Raw genomic sequence first — 18,240 nt, 5'->3', positions numbered from 1 at the left:
TATAGCTTAAGCTTTCTCAGGACAATGTATAAAGAAGTGGGTTTTTCTTTCAAGTGAGATTCTCTTTTTCCTTAGTGGAAGATGTCCAGGTGTCTTGTTATAGAATTCTGACTAGCTTATATGCTTTGGGAACCAGCAAGAGTATTTACGTGGAGAGGTAAGAATGTTTAAAGTTTAACTTTGTATTAATTGCTGCTTCAAGTTTTATAACTATTTATTTCAAGAATCTTCATTTCATAACCTGTTTCCTAGTTATAAACTAAACCGGATTGACCTTTGAAATTCCTTGGAAGTAATTAGACAATCTTTAAACAAAATAAGAATTGATATAATAAAGGACAATGGAGTTATGCAAAGAAAGTAAAGCACTAATGGTAAAGACTATACTTAATATGAAGTTTCAGCTGAGTGTTTGAGTCTTATGAAAGCACCTGCTAGTATCGTTTCTCATTATGTATCAGAAATTCACAGTAAACATGAATATGAGCAGTTACTAAACCTAGTTTTATTTTCTCATGTTCTCAAGTTTCAGGATGGAGTGGTTTGCAGTGTTAAATGATGTGAATAGGTAACATAAGAAAAGGTATCCCCAGTAAATTTAAAATAAAGAGATCACTGGCAACTTTAGTAAGAAATTTCTGTGAACCAGAGAAGAAAAACAGGGAAGTTTTTTTAAAAGGCCAGAATAAATAAAAACATATTCTGATAGAAGATTTAACTATGAATAGATATAAGTTCTCCCAAAATTAATCTGTAATTACAGTGCAATTTCAGTACAGCAAATTACAGAAATTTGCTTTTTCCAACTTCACAAAATCATTCAAAAGTTTATTTCAAAGAATAAACCCATGAGACTAGCCAACAGAATTTGCAGGGGAATAAAAGAGTAATGAACAGGTACTCATTTGGCCTACCAAATATTAAAACCTATAAAGCTACAGTAGTTAAAATAGGATGACAGTTGTACATAAAAATAGCAAATTAGATCAATGGAAAAACATAATTGGGTTTATTCTGAACATTTTACATTTTTTACCTTCATTTTAAGTAAACTCAATTTTCATATTATTTTTATGGTTATGACCTATATTAAGGAAGTATAATAATTTATTGAAATGTGACTTTATTTTTGACATGTTGGCTGTTTTCTGTTTTTCACTAATATATATAATGCCAGATCTATGTTCATAGATTCCATTGTATTTTTATGCTTATTTCCCTTAGCTGTATTCTTAGAACTTGGAATTATAGGTCAAAGGGTATGCCTGTATTACAGGATTACGGTACTCATTTCACTGTTTTCAGAAAATCGATTCCATTTACATTCTCAAGTTTTAGAAGTGAATGCTAATTTCCTCATTTGTTCCTTACTCAGATTATCTTTTTTTTCTTTTTAGTGCTTGTGTATGTGATAGTGAAAATATAGGATCCCTATTTATATTTTCAAATGCACTTTCCTGATTACCATCTACTTGCTATTTTTTTCATGTTTACCTTGTCATTTGTGTTTCTTTACTTTATGAATTGCCTTTTCTCATCTTGCATCTGTTTTTCTATTCATGTATTGTCATGCTGATTTGTAATAATGCTTTTGTTCATTAAAATGATTAACCTCTTGCCTATTTCTCCTGTTTTTGTGAGTTTTGCCATTTTTTACCTTTATATATATATAGTGCTTATATATAAAATATATACACAAAACATATAAATATATAAAATATATAAAAATTATATACAGATAGCATTTTATGACATGGTAATGTTGAATTTTTATATAATCAAATTTTATATAATTTTGACATAATCAAGCTATCAATTATTTCATGTATGTTTCTTCCCCTTAGTTTTATTATTCTGATAAGTTTAGACTACACATTTAGCAGTTAGAATTTCAAACATTTACCCTCCTAGACTTTTCATGCTTCCAGTTCTTTATATTTAACTTTATAATCCTATTGTTTGTGTCCTAAATATTTGTTAAATGCCAGATACTAGGATACAGAAATAAACAAGATACTTCTCTACTCTCATAGGTTTTATATCTGGTAGAGGAAACCAAACCAAAACAAACAAGCAAACTGATAAATATTATAGTGGCAAGGTATAGTTTTCCTATGAATAATCACACAATTTAGAGAACAAGGTAGTCGAGAATGTGTCTTTTAGAGGCGACTTTTGAAGCTTATAACTTTTCTCTATGCAACAGAAAACAGGTAGAAGCTATATCAGGTAGGTCTGTGTCTAGTAGCTTCTGTTTTCTCAATGAAGAATGCCTTGAGTCCTAAGCCAGATTATGGCTGAGAAAAGAAGTGTGGAAAGCTCGAGGAAAGTAGAGAATGTCTAGAATGATCATCTCTGAGATAAGAAGGGAATTTACTAGAAATATATCTGAATTTTATTTCTCTTGGGTATTATGTAGGATTAAAATTAAATTTTTTAAATCATCAACCATTTGTAAAGTAATCATTTATTAACTATTTATTTTATTCCCTGATTTAAAATAAAACCATCATGTAAAGTAATGTATTTACTAGATTACATTTAGGATTTCTATTCTGTTCTATTATTTCATTTTTTATGACTAAATCAATATCATATAGCCTGAATTGTTAGTATTTTTAAAAATATTTTAATATCTCGTTTTTCAAACCCTCTAATTCCTTCTTATTGCTGTAGCTTTTGTTTTTGTCATTGTTGTTTTTGCCTATATATTTATCTGGACAAAATTCGAGGTCACTTTTTTAGGTTCTAAATAATGTTTTGGTTTTTGGTGGCTTGTTTTTTAAGTCTTTTTTGTGCAATTAATTTTGCAGTTATAAAGTGATTGGGGAAACAAAAAAAAAATTCAAAGGTAAGGAAAAGACATTTTGAAAAAAAATAGGTATTTACAAAAAGTTACAGTGGAACTTTTTCTAAAATATCTACAAATATAGATATTTTAACATAAGTCATCCAAAAGAAAAATTGATATTTCCAGAATGCCAACACAAATTATCAGAATCAGTCTGAGAATCACTAATTGAAACAGAATTTTAAAGTGAATTAATGAAATAAAAGGACTAGTCCAATCAGATATGAAGAAATAAGTTGACAGATAATTTTTTGCTAACAGGTAATTTAGCTTTTTTTCAAATGGTGAGGATATTGCTATTGAAAGCATATGATGTTTAGCAATACAGAAATTGGATTTGGGAGTTAATTTTATTAGGACCAATATTATCATTCCTTTTAGGTTAAATTTGCTAATTGTAATATGACTTTTTTAGTTACTCACTTGGAAGACCTTAAAACATAAGCATTTTCCACTTATAGGCAACGTTCTGCATTAGGAGAATGTCTAGCTGCCTTTGCTGGTGCTTTCCCTGTAGCATTTTTGGAAACTCATCTGGACAAACATAATATTTACTCCATCTACAATACCAAGTCTTCACGAGAAAGAGCAGGTAACACAGAAACATGTGCAGTGCTTTGAGATATGAAGCTAAAACTTGATATTTATCATATTGTCCAATAGTGATTTTTAATGAGCTGTTTCAGTTTACTATATCCAATCTTGTCTGTTCTTAAATGTTATTGTTTGGTATTCTGTGTGATGTACCCTGTGATAGATGAGGGAGATATGATACATATAGGGCAGCAATCAGAATATGTGGTAATTCAAGAGCAAGGTGACTGAGCAGGCCCCTTGGACAGCGTGTATGTGTGTTGATTGTGAGAGCTCCTAGAGGTAGAGTCATCTTGTGTGGCAGATGAGGGAGTATCGCAGCCTAGACGTAATCCCAAGTTTCTCTTCTGGGTGACTGACTGGATAATGTCCCCACCAAGTTAGGGCATGCTCAAGATAGGCTGGAGAGAAAAAGAGAAGTTTAAATTTAGATCCATTGTGTTTTAGTTGTGCTTGAGACATCCAGGATGAGTCAGAACAGTTTTTAAGAAACATGGCTTTACAGATATTAGCTTATAGCAGAAAGAATGGCCAAAATTGTCTAGATGAACATGCAAACCAAAAAAGAGAAGAGAATCAAAGATAGATTCCTAAAGATAATCAGCATTTGAAAGTTCAGCAAGGGCTGGGCGCAGTGGCTCATGCCTGTAATCCCAGCACTTTGGGAGGCCGAAGTGGGTAGATCACGAGGTCAGGAGTTCAAGACCAGCCTGACCAACATAGTGAAACCCCATCTGTACTAAAAATACAAAAATTAGCCGGGCGTGGTGGTGTGTGCCTGTAATCCTGGCTACTCAGGAGGCTGAGGCATGAGAATCGCTTGAACTGGGGAGGCAGAGTTTGCAGTGAGCCAAGACTGCGCCACTGCACTCCAGCCTGGCAACAGAGCAAGACTCTGTCTCAGCAACAACAACAAAAAAAGTTCAGCAAGGAGAAGAGAGTCAGTAAGGACACTGACAACATTCAGAGGGAGCCAAAAAGGCTGGGCACGTTAATGTTAAGAAAGAAGGGAATTTTAGGAAAAGGGAATTTGGTCAGGGATATGAAATGCCACTGAACGCTTGGAAAGATGAGTTGTAAAAGTGCAATTTTGCTGCACGGTGAAAAGCAGCTTTGTTCCTGAGGACGGAGAGTGCCTGGGGTAGCTAAGTAATCCAGGAAAGATTTGAGTATCTTGCTGGGTAGGAGGTATTACAGGGCTGAAAATACAGGTCTGAGCAAGGCATCAGGTATTCGGTGGAGCCGTGAGTGGGGGACTTCAAAACTTCCTCGAAAACGGGGAATGGAGGCCGAGGTGGAGCCAGTCATAAATGGCTTGTAGGTCATGAGAGCAGCAAAGTTAGAGGAGGAAATATTTGATACTCTTGTTTGCTGTGAAGTAGGAGGAATGGCTGTTTTCTGGGAGTGATGGTACAGTGGGAACTTAGGGGAAAGAGAGAAGCTTTGAAATAGCTACCTTGAAACACAGGAGAAGGAGCCAGTTGCAGGCATGCCACGTCTTGCTAAGTTTTGAAGTCCAAAATGAAATAGTTGCCTGTGGAAATCCGCCATATCATCTCAGTACTTTCTTTGAATATCATCCATTTTTATATGTACTTCTCCAGCTCTCAGTTTGCCAACTAATGTGGAAGATGTTTGTCCAAACATACCGTCTTTGGAGAAACTCATGGAAGAAATCGTGGAATTAGCCGAGTCCGGCATTCGCTACACTCAAATGCCACATGTCATGGAAGTCATACTGCCCATGCTTTGCAGCTACATGTCTCGTTGGTGGGAGCATGGACCTGAGAACAATCCAGAACGGGCCGAGATGTGCTGCACGGCCCTGAACTCAGAGCACATGAACACACTTCTAGGGAACATATTGAAAATCATATATAATAACTTGGGGATTGATGAAGGAGCCTGGATGAAGAGGCTAGCAGGTAAGAACTGGAAGAAGACATTGTACCCCTGAAATCTGTTTTATTTCCAAAAGAATTTTAAATACATAAACTAGAATTTTCCCATCACAATTTTTATTAATACTTTCTTTACTCAAAAATATTATTGTTTGTCATGCTATTTTTTAATGTAGATAAAAACAGGCATTGGGTATATGTTAAATAGTTACTACTTTTAAGTAAACATTTTTCTGACTTGTCAATCTCTGTAAGATTAATCAATAAACACAGCAGTAAAAACTAATGATTTTATAGCCAGAGACAAAAATAAAACATTCAACTTTTAGCAATCCGCTTGTAGCCATCTGTTATATAGAGAATGTGAAGAGAAGGGAGGGTAAACCAAAAAAATGTAGTCTAATGTCTACAATTATTGCATTATTTGTATTGAAAAGTTAGAAGCAATCTAAGTACCCAATAACCAGAATATGGCTTAATAAGTTGTATACATCTACATGCCAGAATATTATGTCATATTTTGTTTTTTGTTTGTTTGTTTATGAGATGGAGTTTCACTCTTGTTGCCCAGGCCAGAGTGCAATGGTGAGATCTTGGCTCACTGCAACCTCCGCCTCCCGGGTTCAAGTGATTCTCCTGCCTCAGCCTCCCGGGTAGCTAGGATTACAGGCATCTGCCACCATGCCCAGCTAATTTTTTTTTTTTTTTTTTTTTTTTTTTTAGTAGAGATGGGGTTTCACCATGTTCGCCAGGCTGGTCTCGAACTCCTGACCTCAGGTGATCCACCCATCTCGGCCTCCCAAAGTGCTGGGATTACAGGTGTGAGCCACCATGTCTATGTCATCTTTAAACGTTGAAGTTTCAACAATGTTTTATGCCCTGGAAATACTCATTATGAAGGGAGAAATGGAGAGTTTTTAAAACAATGAATTCAGAATGTTATATGTATAATATATATGTATATGAATTTATCTACTGATGAAAACCCCAGAGAAATGCAGCAATGACTTATTAATTTGGGTAGATGATTATGGTTGACTTTAACTTTTCTCTTGTATACTTTTCCCCAGTGCATATATGTTACTTTCAGGGGGAAAAAAGTCTTTTTAAAAATGGCCCAATCAAGTTTAGAACTATTATTAACAACTATGGTTATTATTAAATAAGAGAGCAGTGTTCCATATAATCTAACTCTTCCATTGGGCCAAGGATGGGGATAGTTAAAATGAGATAACTGTATATAGTCTCATATAGTAGTTATGTAGCAGAGTTTTTCCCTATTCTAAGGGTTAGGGGAACCTTTTCCATGTGGGAATTTTATTTCTTGTGTGAAAATGATTTCCAAAATGAGTGAAAGTCTTTTTTTTCCATTCTAAATTAGCTATCTATTCTAAAAACAAGGAAGATCATTGAATTCAACTCAGTAAACTTTTTTTTTAATAGCAGCTATGCAATTAGAACTTGGACTAGAAAAATGGCTGAGGCATGAGCTGTACCCTTAAGGAAGCCGTGTGCTGGAGAAGGAGGCTTTAATTATGTTACAATTATAATTACAATCTATCATCGTTTTAATGAATGGTTTTACAGAGCAGAATACTAATGTCTGTCTTTAAACAGTGTTTTCCCAGCCTATAATAAATAAAGTGAAACCTCAGCTCTTGAAAACTCATTTCTTGCCATTAATGGAGAAACTCAAGAAAAAGGCAGCTACGGTGGTGTCTGAGGAAGACCACCTGAAAGCCGAGGCCAGGGGGGACATGTCGGAGGCTGAACTCCTCATCCTAGATGAGTTCACCACACTGGCCAGAGATCTCTATGCCTTCTACCCTCTCTTGATTAGATTTGTGGACTATAACAGGTACGATCAGAAGTAATTTAGTAATTTCCCTAATTCAGTCATAACGTTTCTTGGCTCACATGTCCTTGTTGAATCGCTTCATTCACTATTTGGCCATGAGCTTGTTGGTAATTATAATTAACTGTTTATAGGCAAGTTAATTTTTGGCTTAAAATTAAAACACCTTAAAGTCAAAGTTGACCGTTTCATTCTGATTTTGCATGTAAAAGTTAACAGTTTGACAGTTATGATGTTTAAATTTTTTTTTAAATGTTACAACGCTGTGCTGAAACCATCATGAGCTCTGTGGTCGGTACATTTAACTTTGGGGGGATGGTTTTTTTTTTAAATTAACTTTAAGGAGTAGCTGAGAAACCACTGTATTTATTATGTGATCCAGGGCAAAGTGGCTAAAGGAGCCTAACCCAGAAGCAGAGGAGCTCTTCCGCATGGTGGCTGAAGTGTTTATCTACTGGTCGAAGTCCCATGTGAGTGTGAAAATATTGACAGATCACACCTACTGTTTGTAGGCACCTGCTTACTTGCCTCCTAGGTTTCATGTAACAGTTGAGGAGAGAGAATAGGTTCCCCTGAGGAGTTTGAGGGAATATAAACCTTCTTTTGAGTTTTGCAATTTATCCTTTAAAAAAATCACAGGGATTTTTAATTGCACTCCATAAACATATTTTAAATTTGCCCCTAAGTTTTGGACTAATATTGACATTACATAAAGATGTACTATTTTTACTATCTAGCTTTCCCTATCCCTTGGCATTTTGTTCTCTTAATTTGCAGTTCTCAGTTTGAGACGTGCTTAAATAGACTAGCCATTTCCAACAATAACACACACTCATTTTACTTGTAAAGGTACTGCTTCCATCAATTTGTTTTATCTTCACACACTTTACACCTAAGGAATTTAGTTTGGCTCACATTTTAGAATCTGTTGGGTTTTAAAATAAAGCTTCTTTCTACTGACAATCCTGTTGATAGAATTTCTAAGGTACGTATTTGGTGAATTTTCACTATTTTGTATATTGCAAGTGGAACTATGTATTTTTAAACCTGGAAAAGATTTTAATCATAACAATCGTATAGTATTCTATCATTATTTCAGTAACTAGCAGAATATAGGTAAAAGAGCATTGATGATTATCCTGAATTATTTTAAAAATTTAGAATTTTTATATCAATTATAATTCTATGCCACTCTGTAAATGAGAGACAAAGAAAATAAAAATTTCAACCTCAGTTTTATCATCTGAGATATCTTACCAGTTTACTTAATCAGACTGTTGTACAAATCAAATTACTTTGAATACATAATATTTTTTAAATATTCATATTTAATATTTGGGATGACAAATATTATTTATTGCCTACATCTGAGGAGTCTGTCAAACTTAATAGCAAACTTTATATAGAAACATACATTAAAAACATAATCATTCAGAAAGGATATATGAAATAATGGCTGCTTAACATGCAGATTTGTATCTTCACAAAGATACAAATTTATTTATCCTGTGTAACTCATGTTTGGGGGATGCAATAGATCATCCAAGGTATTCTGAAGGAAAATTCAAAATCCACTCTAAAAAGATAAATAGATTAGATATGTAGGTAGGTAGGTAGGTAGATAGATAGATAGATAGATAGATAGATAGATAGATAGATAGATAGATAATGCATACCCGGTGACAGGTGGGAGCATTGCTTGAGCTCAGGAGTTAGAGGCTGCAGTGCCCTATCATTGCACAGCTGCATCCCAGCCTGGGTGACAGAGCCAGAGCCTGTCCCTAAATACATACATGAATGAATGTATAAATAAATGAATTCCAGAAGAAATCAGTCCATTTTGAGCTGCCAAAAAACAAAGATGAATTTTTGCTTTTTGCCTGTTGTTTTCCCTGTTGGGTTACTTCACTTAGAATGCCTCATGGGAAAATAGGGGGAGCCCAGGAAAAAATTACTAAAAACTGCATATTTTTATTTGAAGAACTGAAACTCTTCAGTTTCCTCAATCATTAAAATGCCGAAGAAGCGTCTTTAGATTTAGGTACAAGATTAAAGTTTGGAACAAGAGTATTTATCATAATCAGTAGGTTTTCAGATGAATGTCTAATCATACTTTCAAGAATAAGCAAAAATATCTGAATATGTACTTTTGAATCTCATGGGCATATATTAATATAAACATAAATTGGCTAGTGTGTTATGTTTTTCCCCAAATATTTAAAGATAAATTGATTTTGCCAGTCTTTTTATGTTCCCAAATTAAAAGGGAATAAATAATGATATGGTATTTTAAAAACAGGTAAAAAATCTGACAGAATAGAAAGTTACATCATAGTTCTATGTGTCCTCGGAAAGTCTATGTTAATCTCAGGCATCAGTATATGCCTTTCACCAGCTAACCAGGCGTTTGAATATTCATTCTACTCCTTGGTAAACGTGTGATCTTGCAATTAAATTTTCTGAATCTTAGTTTTCCCATCTTTGCAATGTGCATATTCATATCTAGTTCACAGAATTGTTGCTTCTAGCCAAGTACCCTCATTAGATACTCAAGAAATACTTGTACCCTTTTTTGATAATTCTTATATATCAAATTAATACTTATCTCTGTAAAAACTTGCAGGTTCTGTGTAACCTCTAATTACAAAGACTTCTTTAAGTGGTTTTAACTGAAATTTCCTTTGCAACTTCTCAGAATTTCAAAAGAGAAGAGCAGAACTTCGTTGTACAGAATGAAATCAACAATATGTCTTTCCTTATTACTGATACCAAGTCAAAGATGTCAAAGGTATTACTATAACCTGTTTCACTGTTCTAGAAAATATCTGAATGTGACTTTCATGAATTGACTTCTTTTTTTTTAGATTTTTGAAGATTTGTAACTGGAATCTGACAGATTTGGTAATGTTATAAATTGGTTCAAACATGCAAGCTGTTTTAAGGTTACCAGAATTTGTTTGAATCAGGCATGGTAAGACATGCAGACAGGAAATGACTGTCATGAAGGAAGACATTTCTACTGACAGATCCCTGGAAACAGGAGGCATGCCATGCCAGGCAGGGCCCCCCGGGGAGAGGTCAGGGTCGGTCAGGAGGCAGAGAGAGCAAGGAGAAGACGTGGGCGAGAGCTTGCCTCGTGGTCTCCACTGGAAGGAATGGACAAGGCAGGGCAAACAGGTTTCTGATTGGCTAATTTGAATAATTTTCAGGGGCTCCACATCACAGGGCCTGTCCTTGGCTGCCTGGTACCTAGTCCCAGAGTGATTAGAGCAGGTGGATAGTAGCCCAGAGTATAAGAGCCCGATAGGGGAGGCAGGGGTCAGTGTGGGCTCTGGGTTGGTTGATTTGTATATGAAAAGCAAGCTCCCCAAACCAAGGAAGCCATTTCCTTCTCTAGGACTTGCCTAACCATGGGAGGGACTGCTGTCTCCCCAGGATCAGCAAATCTCCAAGATGTCAGAGCAACAGAATAAAGACACGCTTCACACACACACACACACACACACACACACACACACACACACACACACACCCCACTCACAAAAAGTCAGTATAATGTATGTTTAACATGTCAACACTATGTGTCCATCAAGTGTGAATATTTGTGTGCTCATGTGTACCAAGGAAACAGACCTCAAAATAAATTCGCTGCATTATTTAAAAGCCACATGGACGAATTCCAGGTTCTCATACATGAAGTGGGAAGTATCTTTCCAGATTTTTGTTTTCTCTGTCACTCCTATTGGGGAGGGGAGTAGCTTCCATTTAAAGCATTTTAAAGGGGCTTTATATGTTTAATTCCTGCTAAATGAGAAATAAATATATTACATGTGGTAACATTTGGCTGCCAAATGGCCAAAGATCCAAAAATGAGTGCTACTCAGGCAGAGCAAATTAGCCTCTACTGACTCAATAAATTCTGGCAACAGAGTAGCCCACTCCACTGACCTCCAAAAGTCACCGGATCCTCAGGCCTGCTCTGTGATCTGTCACAAGGGAAGTAGAATGGTATTGCTTGGTAGGCCTAGTCTTGTTTAAGAGTTTTGAATGCCCTGTGTTTGACCCGACAGCACATGAACTAGAAGCTAATGCCAGAAGTCTGTGTATTCCTGTACAGATACCCTTTTCCCTCTTTTCCATTAGTCGAGTCCAGTGATTCTCAAAGATACTCTCAAAGCACTACATGTCATAGAACCTAGAGTGAGACATGCATAAAGATGACTGATTATAACACAGTTTGCTCTTATTTGCAAGAAGAAAAAAGGGGAGTAATAGATAAGAACCTCTCAATTTTAACATTTCTGAACCACAAATTTTCTCAAACTAAAAAATTATTTTTTTGTTTTTGTTTTTGTTTGTTTTTGTTTTTTTGAGACAGAGCCTTGCTTTGTTGCCCAGGCTGGAGTGCAGTGGTGCGATCTCGGCTCACTGCAACCTCTGCCTCCTGGCTTCAAGCGATTCTCCTGCCTCAGCCTCCCAAGTAGCTGGGACTACAGGCGCATGCCACCACGCCCAGTTAATTTTCGTATTTTTAGTAGAGACAGGGTTTCACCATATTGGCCAGGCTGGTCTCGAACTCCTGACCTCGTGATCTGCCGGCCTCGGCCTCCCAAAGTACCTGGATTGCACTCCAGCCTAGGCAACAAGAACGAAAATCCATCTCAAAAAAATATAGATAGATAGATAGATAGATAGGTAGATAGCATTTATTACAAGTTCTCTGTGTTTATTTGTGGGTGTGAGAAAGGTGGGTTTTGCCTGTTGCATTATACAATTGTACTCTGTTTTTTTCTTAAGATTTCATTTCCTGTTGAAATGTAATCACAGGCCTTGGACATTTAAAGCTAGGCTAATTTTTATAATTACTATATCTAAAATACAAAAAAGTATCTTTTTATAGGTTTTTTTTTTTTGGTAGGCGATTTCATTGTAGGAATATTAGAAAATTTTTTGTAAGTTCCCACAGAAAGGTTTGTGATAAATACAACCAATTAAAACTGTGCTTTCTGTTCATAATGTGGTAAAGGAAAGAGCTTGGCTTTCAGAGGCAGATCAGCCTGGAGTGCTGACTCTGCCACTTCATAATCCCTTCACTCATCTTAAACCTCACTGTTCGTAGCAGCAAAATGTTTGTCATGCTGCTTACCTTGATGGAGGCTTGTAAAATCAGAATAATGTGTGTATTGTGCCTCACAGATTATAGGCATGCAACAAATTTTAATAGATATGAATTGTAGTAACAAAATGATAAAGTTAAAATACAGCTGAATATCTAACAATCATATAGTTAATAAGTACTTAGAAAATGTACGAGAGAAAGAAACTGATAGGATAGTCAAAGATGTCAGAGGTAAGTGAGGATTTGAATAGGTCTTGGAAAATGAGTCTTTTCTAGATGGGTCATAAGGAGAGAGGGTGGAGGAGCCTGCTGATATCCCATTTTATGCAGCCATAGCACTGTTTTTGCTCAAATCTAACAGTATCTTTGAAGAAGAGTGTGTTTGATGTCTTTCTTGCCATTTTCCTGGTCCACTATTAAATTTAAGGCTATTTTCTGTGAAATTGTTACAACCATATTTGTATGTTTGTGGGTGTGTGAGAGACAGAGATAGAGAGGAGGCAGAAGCAGAGGTTGATTGATTGATTGATGATTAAAGAAAGGGCTCAGGTGGATGGGTGCGGTGGCTCACGCCTGTAATCCCAACACTTTGGCAGGCCAAGGCAGGTGGATCGTGAGGTCAGGAGTTCAAGACCAGCCTGGCCAAGATGGTGAAACCCCATCTCTACTAAAAATACAAAAAAAAAAATTAGCCAGGCATGGTGGTGGGCGCCTGTAATCCCAGCTACTTGGGAGGCTGAGGCAGAGCATTACTTGAACCCAGGAGATGGAGACTGCAGTGAGCCAAGATCACACCACTGCACTCCAGCCTGGTGACAGAGCGAGACTCCATCTCAAAAAAAAAAAGGGCTCAGGTGATTGATTTAAGAAAGGGCTCAGGTTAGTCCACTTCCCTTCTTAAATATGGCCACATATGGGCCATGTTATTACATCTTCATATCTGAACCAAATGCACAGATTGAAAATGAAAAAGTGTGCAAATTCATTAGCTTTAGCGGCTCTGTTTAAATTATTGAGCTGCTCCTATGAGCAAGGCACAGTGCGTGGCTTTGAATACAGAGAAACGACAAAACAGGTTTGGCAGCTGCCCCAAAGGAGCTGCATAGTTTGGGGAGGAAATAGGCACTAAACAAATGAACAAAAAATACCCAATATATGTGTACAGGAGGGTATTTTATTGCTTATAGATTTAATTTCCTCATATGAACAGTGACATCACCCATCAATGTTCAAATATTTACTACTCTTTCCGGTTATAGATTTCTTCTGGGGTGGAAAGCAAAATTATTGTTTGTGTATAAGTAGGAATTCATTTGCCTAGTGTTACTCAAAATTGAGCAATTTGTAGATGCGTTTAGTGTTGGTTATTTTTATTATAAGCTCACAAATATTTATAAATATTAAACCAGATATAAGCTCCTTCTGCCTATACAACCATAAAACCAAAAGAACTTTACAGGTTAAAATCAATGAAAACTCTAACACCAATAAATTTAGACTAAGAAAACTCCAAACCAATACAATTTAGACTATATTGGGGATGTCGCTTTGCTGAAACTAAATTACCGGTATTGGATAGAAGTATGTTTGTATAATTTATATCAATTTGCTTAATTTTTAGGATAGTGGTTCTTCATTTGGGTAATTATTTTTATCATTTTAGTTATGTTGTCCTTTGAACAAAGAGCCCATTTTAAATGATCCATTTTTTAATGAATGAGTCAATTTAACAGTACAAATTATTCGTCATGTTTTTTCTAATAAACTTACTGAGAATAATCTCTTACAAGTTGGTATGTATAAAAATGGGATTCATGCAATAAGCATATCTTTTTGGAACAGAAGTATAATTCTTACTGCTATGGTTCAGAAGATTATAGGTTTAATATAACACTTCAATATGTAGTTTAATTATTACATAATTGTATATTTTATAATGTAATATATAAGCTATCATTGCTATATGGTGACTCACTTGTTTCACTCCTTTTACTATCGTAAAAATGTCTTTCAACCTCATGCTATGATACATTTTACCTTCTGTTAAGTAAAACAGATCATTTGTATATTAAATTCTATTATGTTTTTTCTCAATAGCCCGACTGTTACAATGTATTTATATTTATAAATATTAAAATATTTTTCATTATCATTTCATTATCACGAAACTATGTTGTAACTTTGAATTACTGCTACAAAATATTCAACATGCACAAATAAGTGGATGTGGGACAATTATTTTAATTTTGACATTAGAACATGCCCTCTTGATAGACTACTCATTACCCAGTGAAAATTAGATTCTGTCGTTTAAGGTGACCCTGTGTTACTAGCATAAGCCTCAAAACCATCACAAGAGAGCCCTTGAGTAACATGGCAGTATTCAATTGTAAACTGGTTATCCAGATCGTCCTGAATATTTATGAAACTCCAATGAGTATATTACTTCTATTTCTACTAGATGGGGACTGAGGCTCTAGGAAGACAAGTTTGCAGACTGTATAAAAGAAAAATGCATTTTATAATTGTTCTGATATATTAGACCACACACACACACACACACACACACCATATACATGTATATATATTTCAAAGCAAGCATTTGTCAAAACAAAAATAAGCCCTTTATTCTTATATTTCTTAAGCATTGAAAATTAGAAAGCACACAATATCTGAAATTACTATAGAATTTTTAATATATTTATCGGCTTCCCTAAAATTACAATTTTCATTTTTCTTCTAAAAATTATGTGGGAATGCATACCAGTGAATTATAATGACCTAGGAATCTGAGGGTAGGACTTGAAATTAGCAACAGATGCTAAGAAGGGAAGAGAAAAATTATTCTCAAAACAGGAGGATTTTCAAAACTAGGGAGCAGCAGAAAATGAGGAAGATGAAGTGACAAGTTAGGGAAGAGTCACAGTGGTTCTACATGTGAGAAAAGCAGGTTCAGATCCCAGCACTTCTCTTTGTTCCATAGGCAGCTGTTTCTGATCAGGAAAGGAAGAAAATGAAGCGCAAAGGAGATCGGTATTCCACGCAGACCTCTCTGATTGTAGCAGCTCTGAAGCGGTTACTGCCCATTGGGTTGAACATCTGTGCCCCTGGGGACCAGGAGCTCATTGCTCTGGCCAAAAATCGATTTAGCCTGGTAAGTCTCCTTTTCATCCCAGCGGTAATGATCATCTGACCTCCAGACTCTCAGTGTTTGATTCCTTTGTCTCACTGCCCTATGTCAATATTTCATTTGCATTACATGTTTTATTAAGCAGGTTTTCTAGACAGGCCCAAGACTCAAACATAAAGACTGCTTTTTTTTTGAGGCTGTTTTTATTTGTAAGTTATGTTAATCACCTCCGGGACACATTCAAGAACCAAACAGGAAAGACACAAACTAATCTCTGGTAGTGAAAAAAAATGGATTTCATATAAACTTCTATATAAAGTTTGTGATGAGAAGTATATTCAAATTTATGAAGGGTGATTTTTCAATGTTAGAAGCATAATATATCGTGCCAACTGTGGGTAGATAAGGTGTTGACTTTTAAATCAGCTGCTGTTCTCCTCTGCAAGATTTAAGTTCCTCTGCAAGATTTAAGTTCTCAAGATTTTACAGTGTCCTCTGAGTTTCTGTTCGTCATAGCTATGCAAATGAGGATGCAATATTTTGTACATTGGAATTTCTATTTTATATTTATGTAAATTGGAGGACATATTCTCCATTCCACATTGAATCACTGAAGCTCGTCACTGAACATGCATCGTTTGACATTCTAAAATGAGTGAATTGAGGGGAAGCTGTGGGAGTGGGCTGCATCACGCAGCTCTACTGGCAGTTCTCTAGAGTTTGATTCTCAGTTGCATTTTCCTTGCTATTAGTGGGTCATGGAGGATGTTATTAAGGGCTAAAATGACTTTGTGGAGATTTGGAAGAATACTGGAGATATACTTCTATTTCAGCCCAAGAAAACATGCTATGCCCCCTTCTTCTTATGATTTGGAAACTTGATTCCATTGAATTTTAATGTCCTTACTGTGGAGGTAAAGCAGGTCATTACCTTGCTTCAGGCTACAGCAGTACCAAGAAGTTATTTGAACGAGAATGCCCCAAATTTGTAGCATGTAATTTTATAAAGATGTTTCTCAGACGTATACTATTTCAAAAAAGGTTTGGATTGTTTCTATTGACTTGTGACAGTTGATGCAATATAAGACTCCTTTTAGGTAACATATATTTCTTGACAGAAAGATACTGAGGATGAAGTACGAGATATAATCCGCAGCAATATTCATTTACAAGGCAAGGTAAGCCAAATTTTATTCTTAAGCCACATTTACTACCTATACATTAGTTAATCTCTCTTTAAAATATTACTATAAATAATGTTACTTTAAACATCAAGGTAATAGACATATTTTAATTAGTCATTATCCTACTTGCAAAACCTTTTGTATTAAAAATTCTAAAGATAATAAATGATATATTTTTAAAGAAAATTACCAGAGATTGTCAAATTTTGGAAAAAATATATGTCATCAGTTGAAATACAGATTGGATGTATTCTTTTTTAATTATTATACTTTAAGTTTTAGGGTACATATGCACAACATGCAGGTTTGTTACATATGTATACATGTGCCATGTTGGTGTGCTGCACCCATTAGCTCGTCATTTAGCATTAGGTATATCTCCTAATGCTATCCTTCTTGATAGAGGAGTTTTAGGGTCTTCTGGACATAGAGAAGGTGTCTATAAGAAAATGTTGGCTAGGCACAGTGGCTCACACCTTTAATCCCAACAGTTTGGGAGGCTGAGGCAGGCAAATCACTTGAGCCCAAGAGTTTGAGCCTGGGCAACATGGCAAAACCCCGCCTCTACAAAAAGTACAAAAATTAGCTGGACGGTGGTGCACACCTGTAGTCGCAGCTACTTGGGTGGCTGAGGTGGGAGGATGGCTTGAGCCTGGGAGGTGGAGGTTGCAGTGAACCAAGACCATGCCACTGCACTCCAGCCTAGACAACAAAGGGAAACCCTGTCTCAAAAAACAAAAAATTTACATGGAGTGATCAGTAGTTAAATATATATTTTTAAGAGTCATTAGTCTATAGGTGAATTAGGCCATTTTTGCATTGCTATATAGAAATATCTGAGACTGGGTAATTTAGGAAGAAAAGAGGTTTAATTGATTCACGGTTCTGCAGGCTGTACAGAAAGTATAACACGGGCATCTGCTTTGGGGGAGGTTCCAGGAAGCTTAAAATCATGGCAGATGGTGAAGGAGAGGCAGGCATCTCGCCTGGCAGGAGCAGGAACAAGAGCAGTGAGGAGGGAGGTGCCACACACTTAAACAGCCACATCTCACGAGAATCTCGAGGACAGCACCAAGGGGATGCTGCTAAACCACTTATGAAAATTTTGCCCCATGATCAACTCAGCTCCCACCAGGCCCCATCTCCAACACTGAGGATTACATTTCCACATAAGATTTGGGCAGGGACACAGATCCACACTATATCAATAGGCTATATCGAGATTTGCAGCAATAGGAATAAATGAGTTTACCTAAGGAGAAGAGAAGAGTGTACAGTTAGAATAAAAACATGGATGGAAATCGATAGAACACCTACTTTTTAATGGTGGGTGAAAGAATTGTTAGAAGTAGTTTTGGCAATCCAGTGACCATTTACTATTATTTGGAATTTTTTTATACCATTGAATAAATTATTCATTTGTTTATAAAACCTGTCATGCAGTTTTAAAAATCAAGCTAGTATTTTGACTCAGCCTGTTGTCTTCTATTCTGGTGTCCCTTCTGAGGAATTTTTTTTAATTATGAAAATATGCAAATGTCAAAAAGTAGCAACAACAATATAATATATGCCTCTCTGGGTATTAAAATGTCTCTTTCCAAAGATC

At 35.9% G+C, this 18,240-nt stretch overlaps 1 protein-coding gene across 22 annotated transcripts in view; it reads left to right on the top strand.

Moving 5' to 3' along the window:
• RYR2 (ryanodine receptor 2) overlaps positions 1 to 18,240 on the top strand; it is a 788,912-nt gene that overhangs the window by 655,711 nt on the left and 114,961 nt on the right. For all 22 annotated transcript variants that reach the window (XM_063790296.1, XM_063790294.1, XM_063790292.1 and 19 more), the window contains 8 exons: positions 76 to 157; positions 3,313 to 3,443; positions 5,050 to 5,370; positions 6,964 to 7,204; positions 7,584 to 7,671; positions 9,897 to 9,989; positions 15,304 to 15,474; positions 16,569 to 16,628. In XM_063790296.1, the coding sequence (XP_063646366.1) occupies positions 76 to 157; positions 3,313 to 3,443; positions 5,050 to 5,370; positions 6,964 to 7,204; positions 7,584 to 7,671; positions 9,897 to 9,989; positions 15,304 to 15,474; positions 16,569 to 16,628 (1,187 nt within the window). The remainder of the gene's footprint in view (positions 1 to 75; positions 158 to 3,312; positions 3,444 to 5,049; positions 5,371 to 6,963; positions 7,205 to 7,583; positions 7,672 to 9,896; positions 9,990 to 15,303; positions 15,475 to 16,568; positions 16,629 to 18,240) is intronic.

Source organism: Pan troglodytes, chromosome 1, assembly GCF_028858775.2.
Source record: "Pan troglodytes isolate AG18354 chromosome 1, NHGRI_mPanTro3-v2.0_pri, whole genome shotgun sequence".
In the NCBI taxonomy this organism is placed as follows: domain Eukaryota; kingdom Metazoa; phylum Chordata; class Mammalia; order Primates; family Hominidae; genus Pan; species Pan troglodytes.
This window is presented reverse-complemented; position numbering and strand designations above follow the sequence as displayed.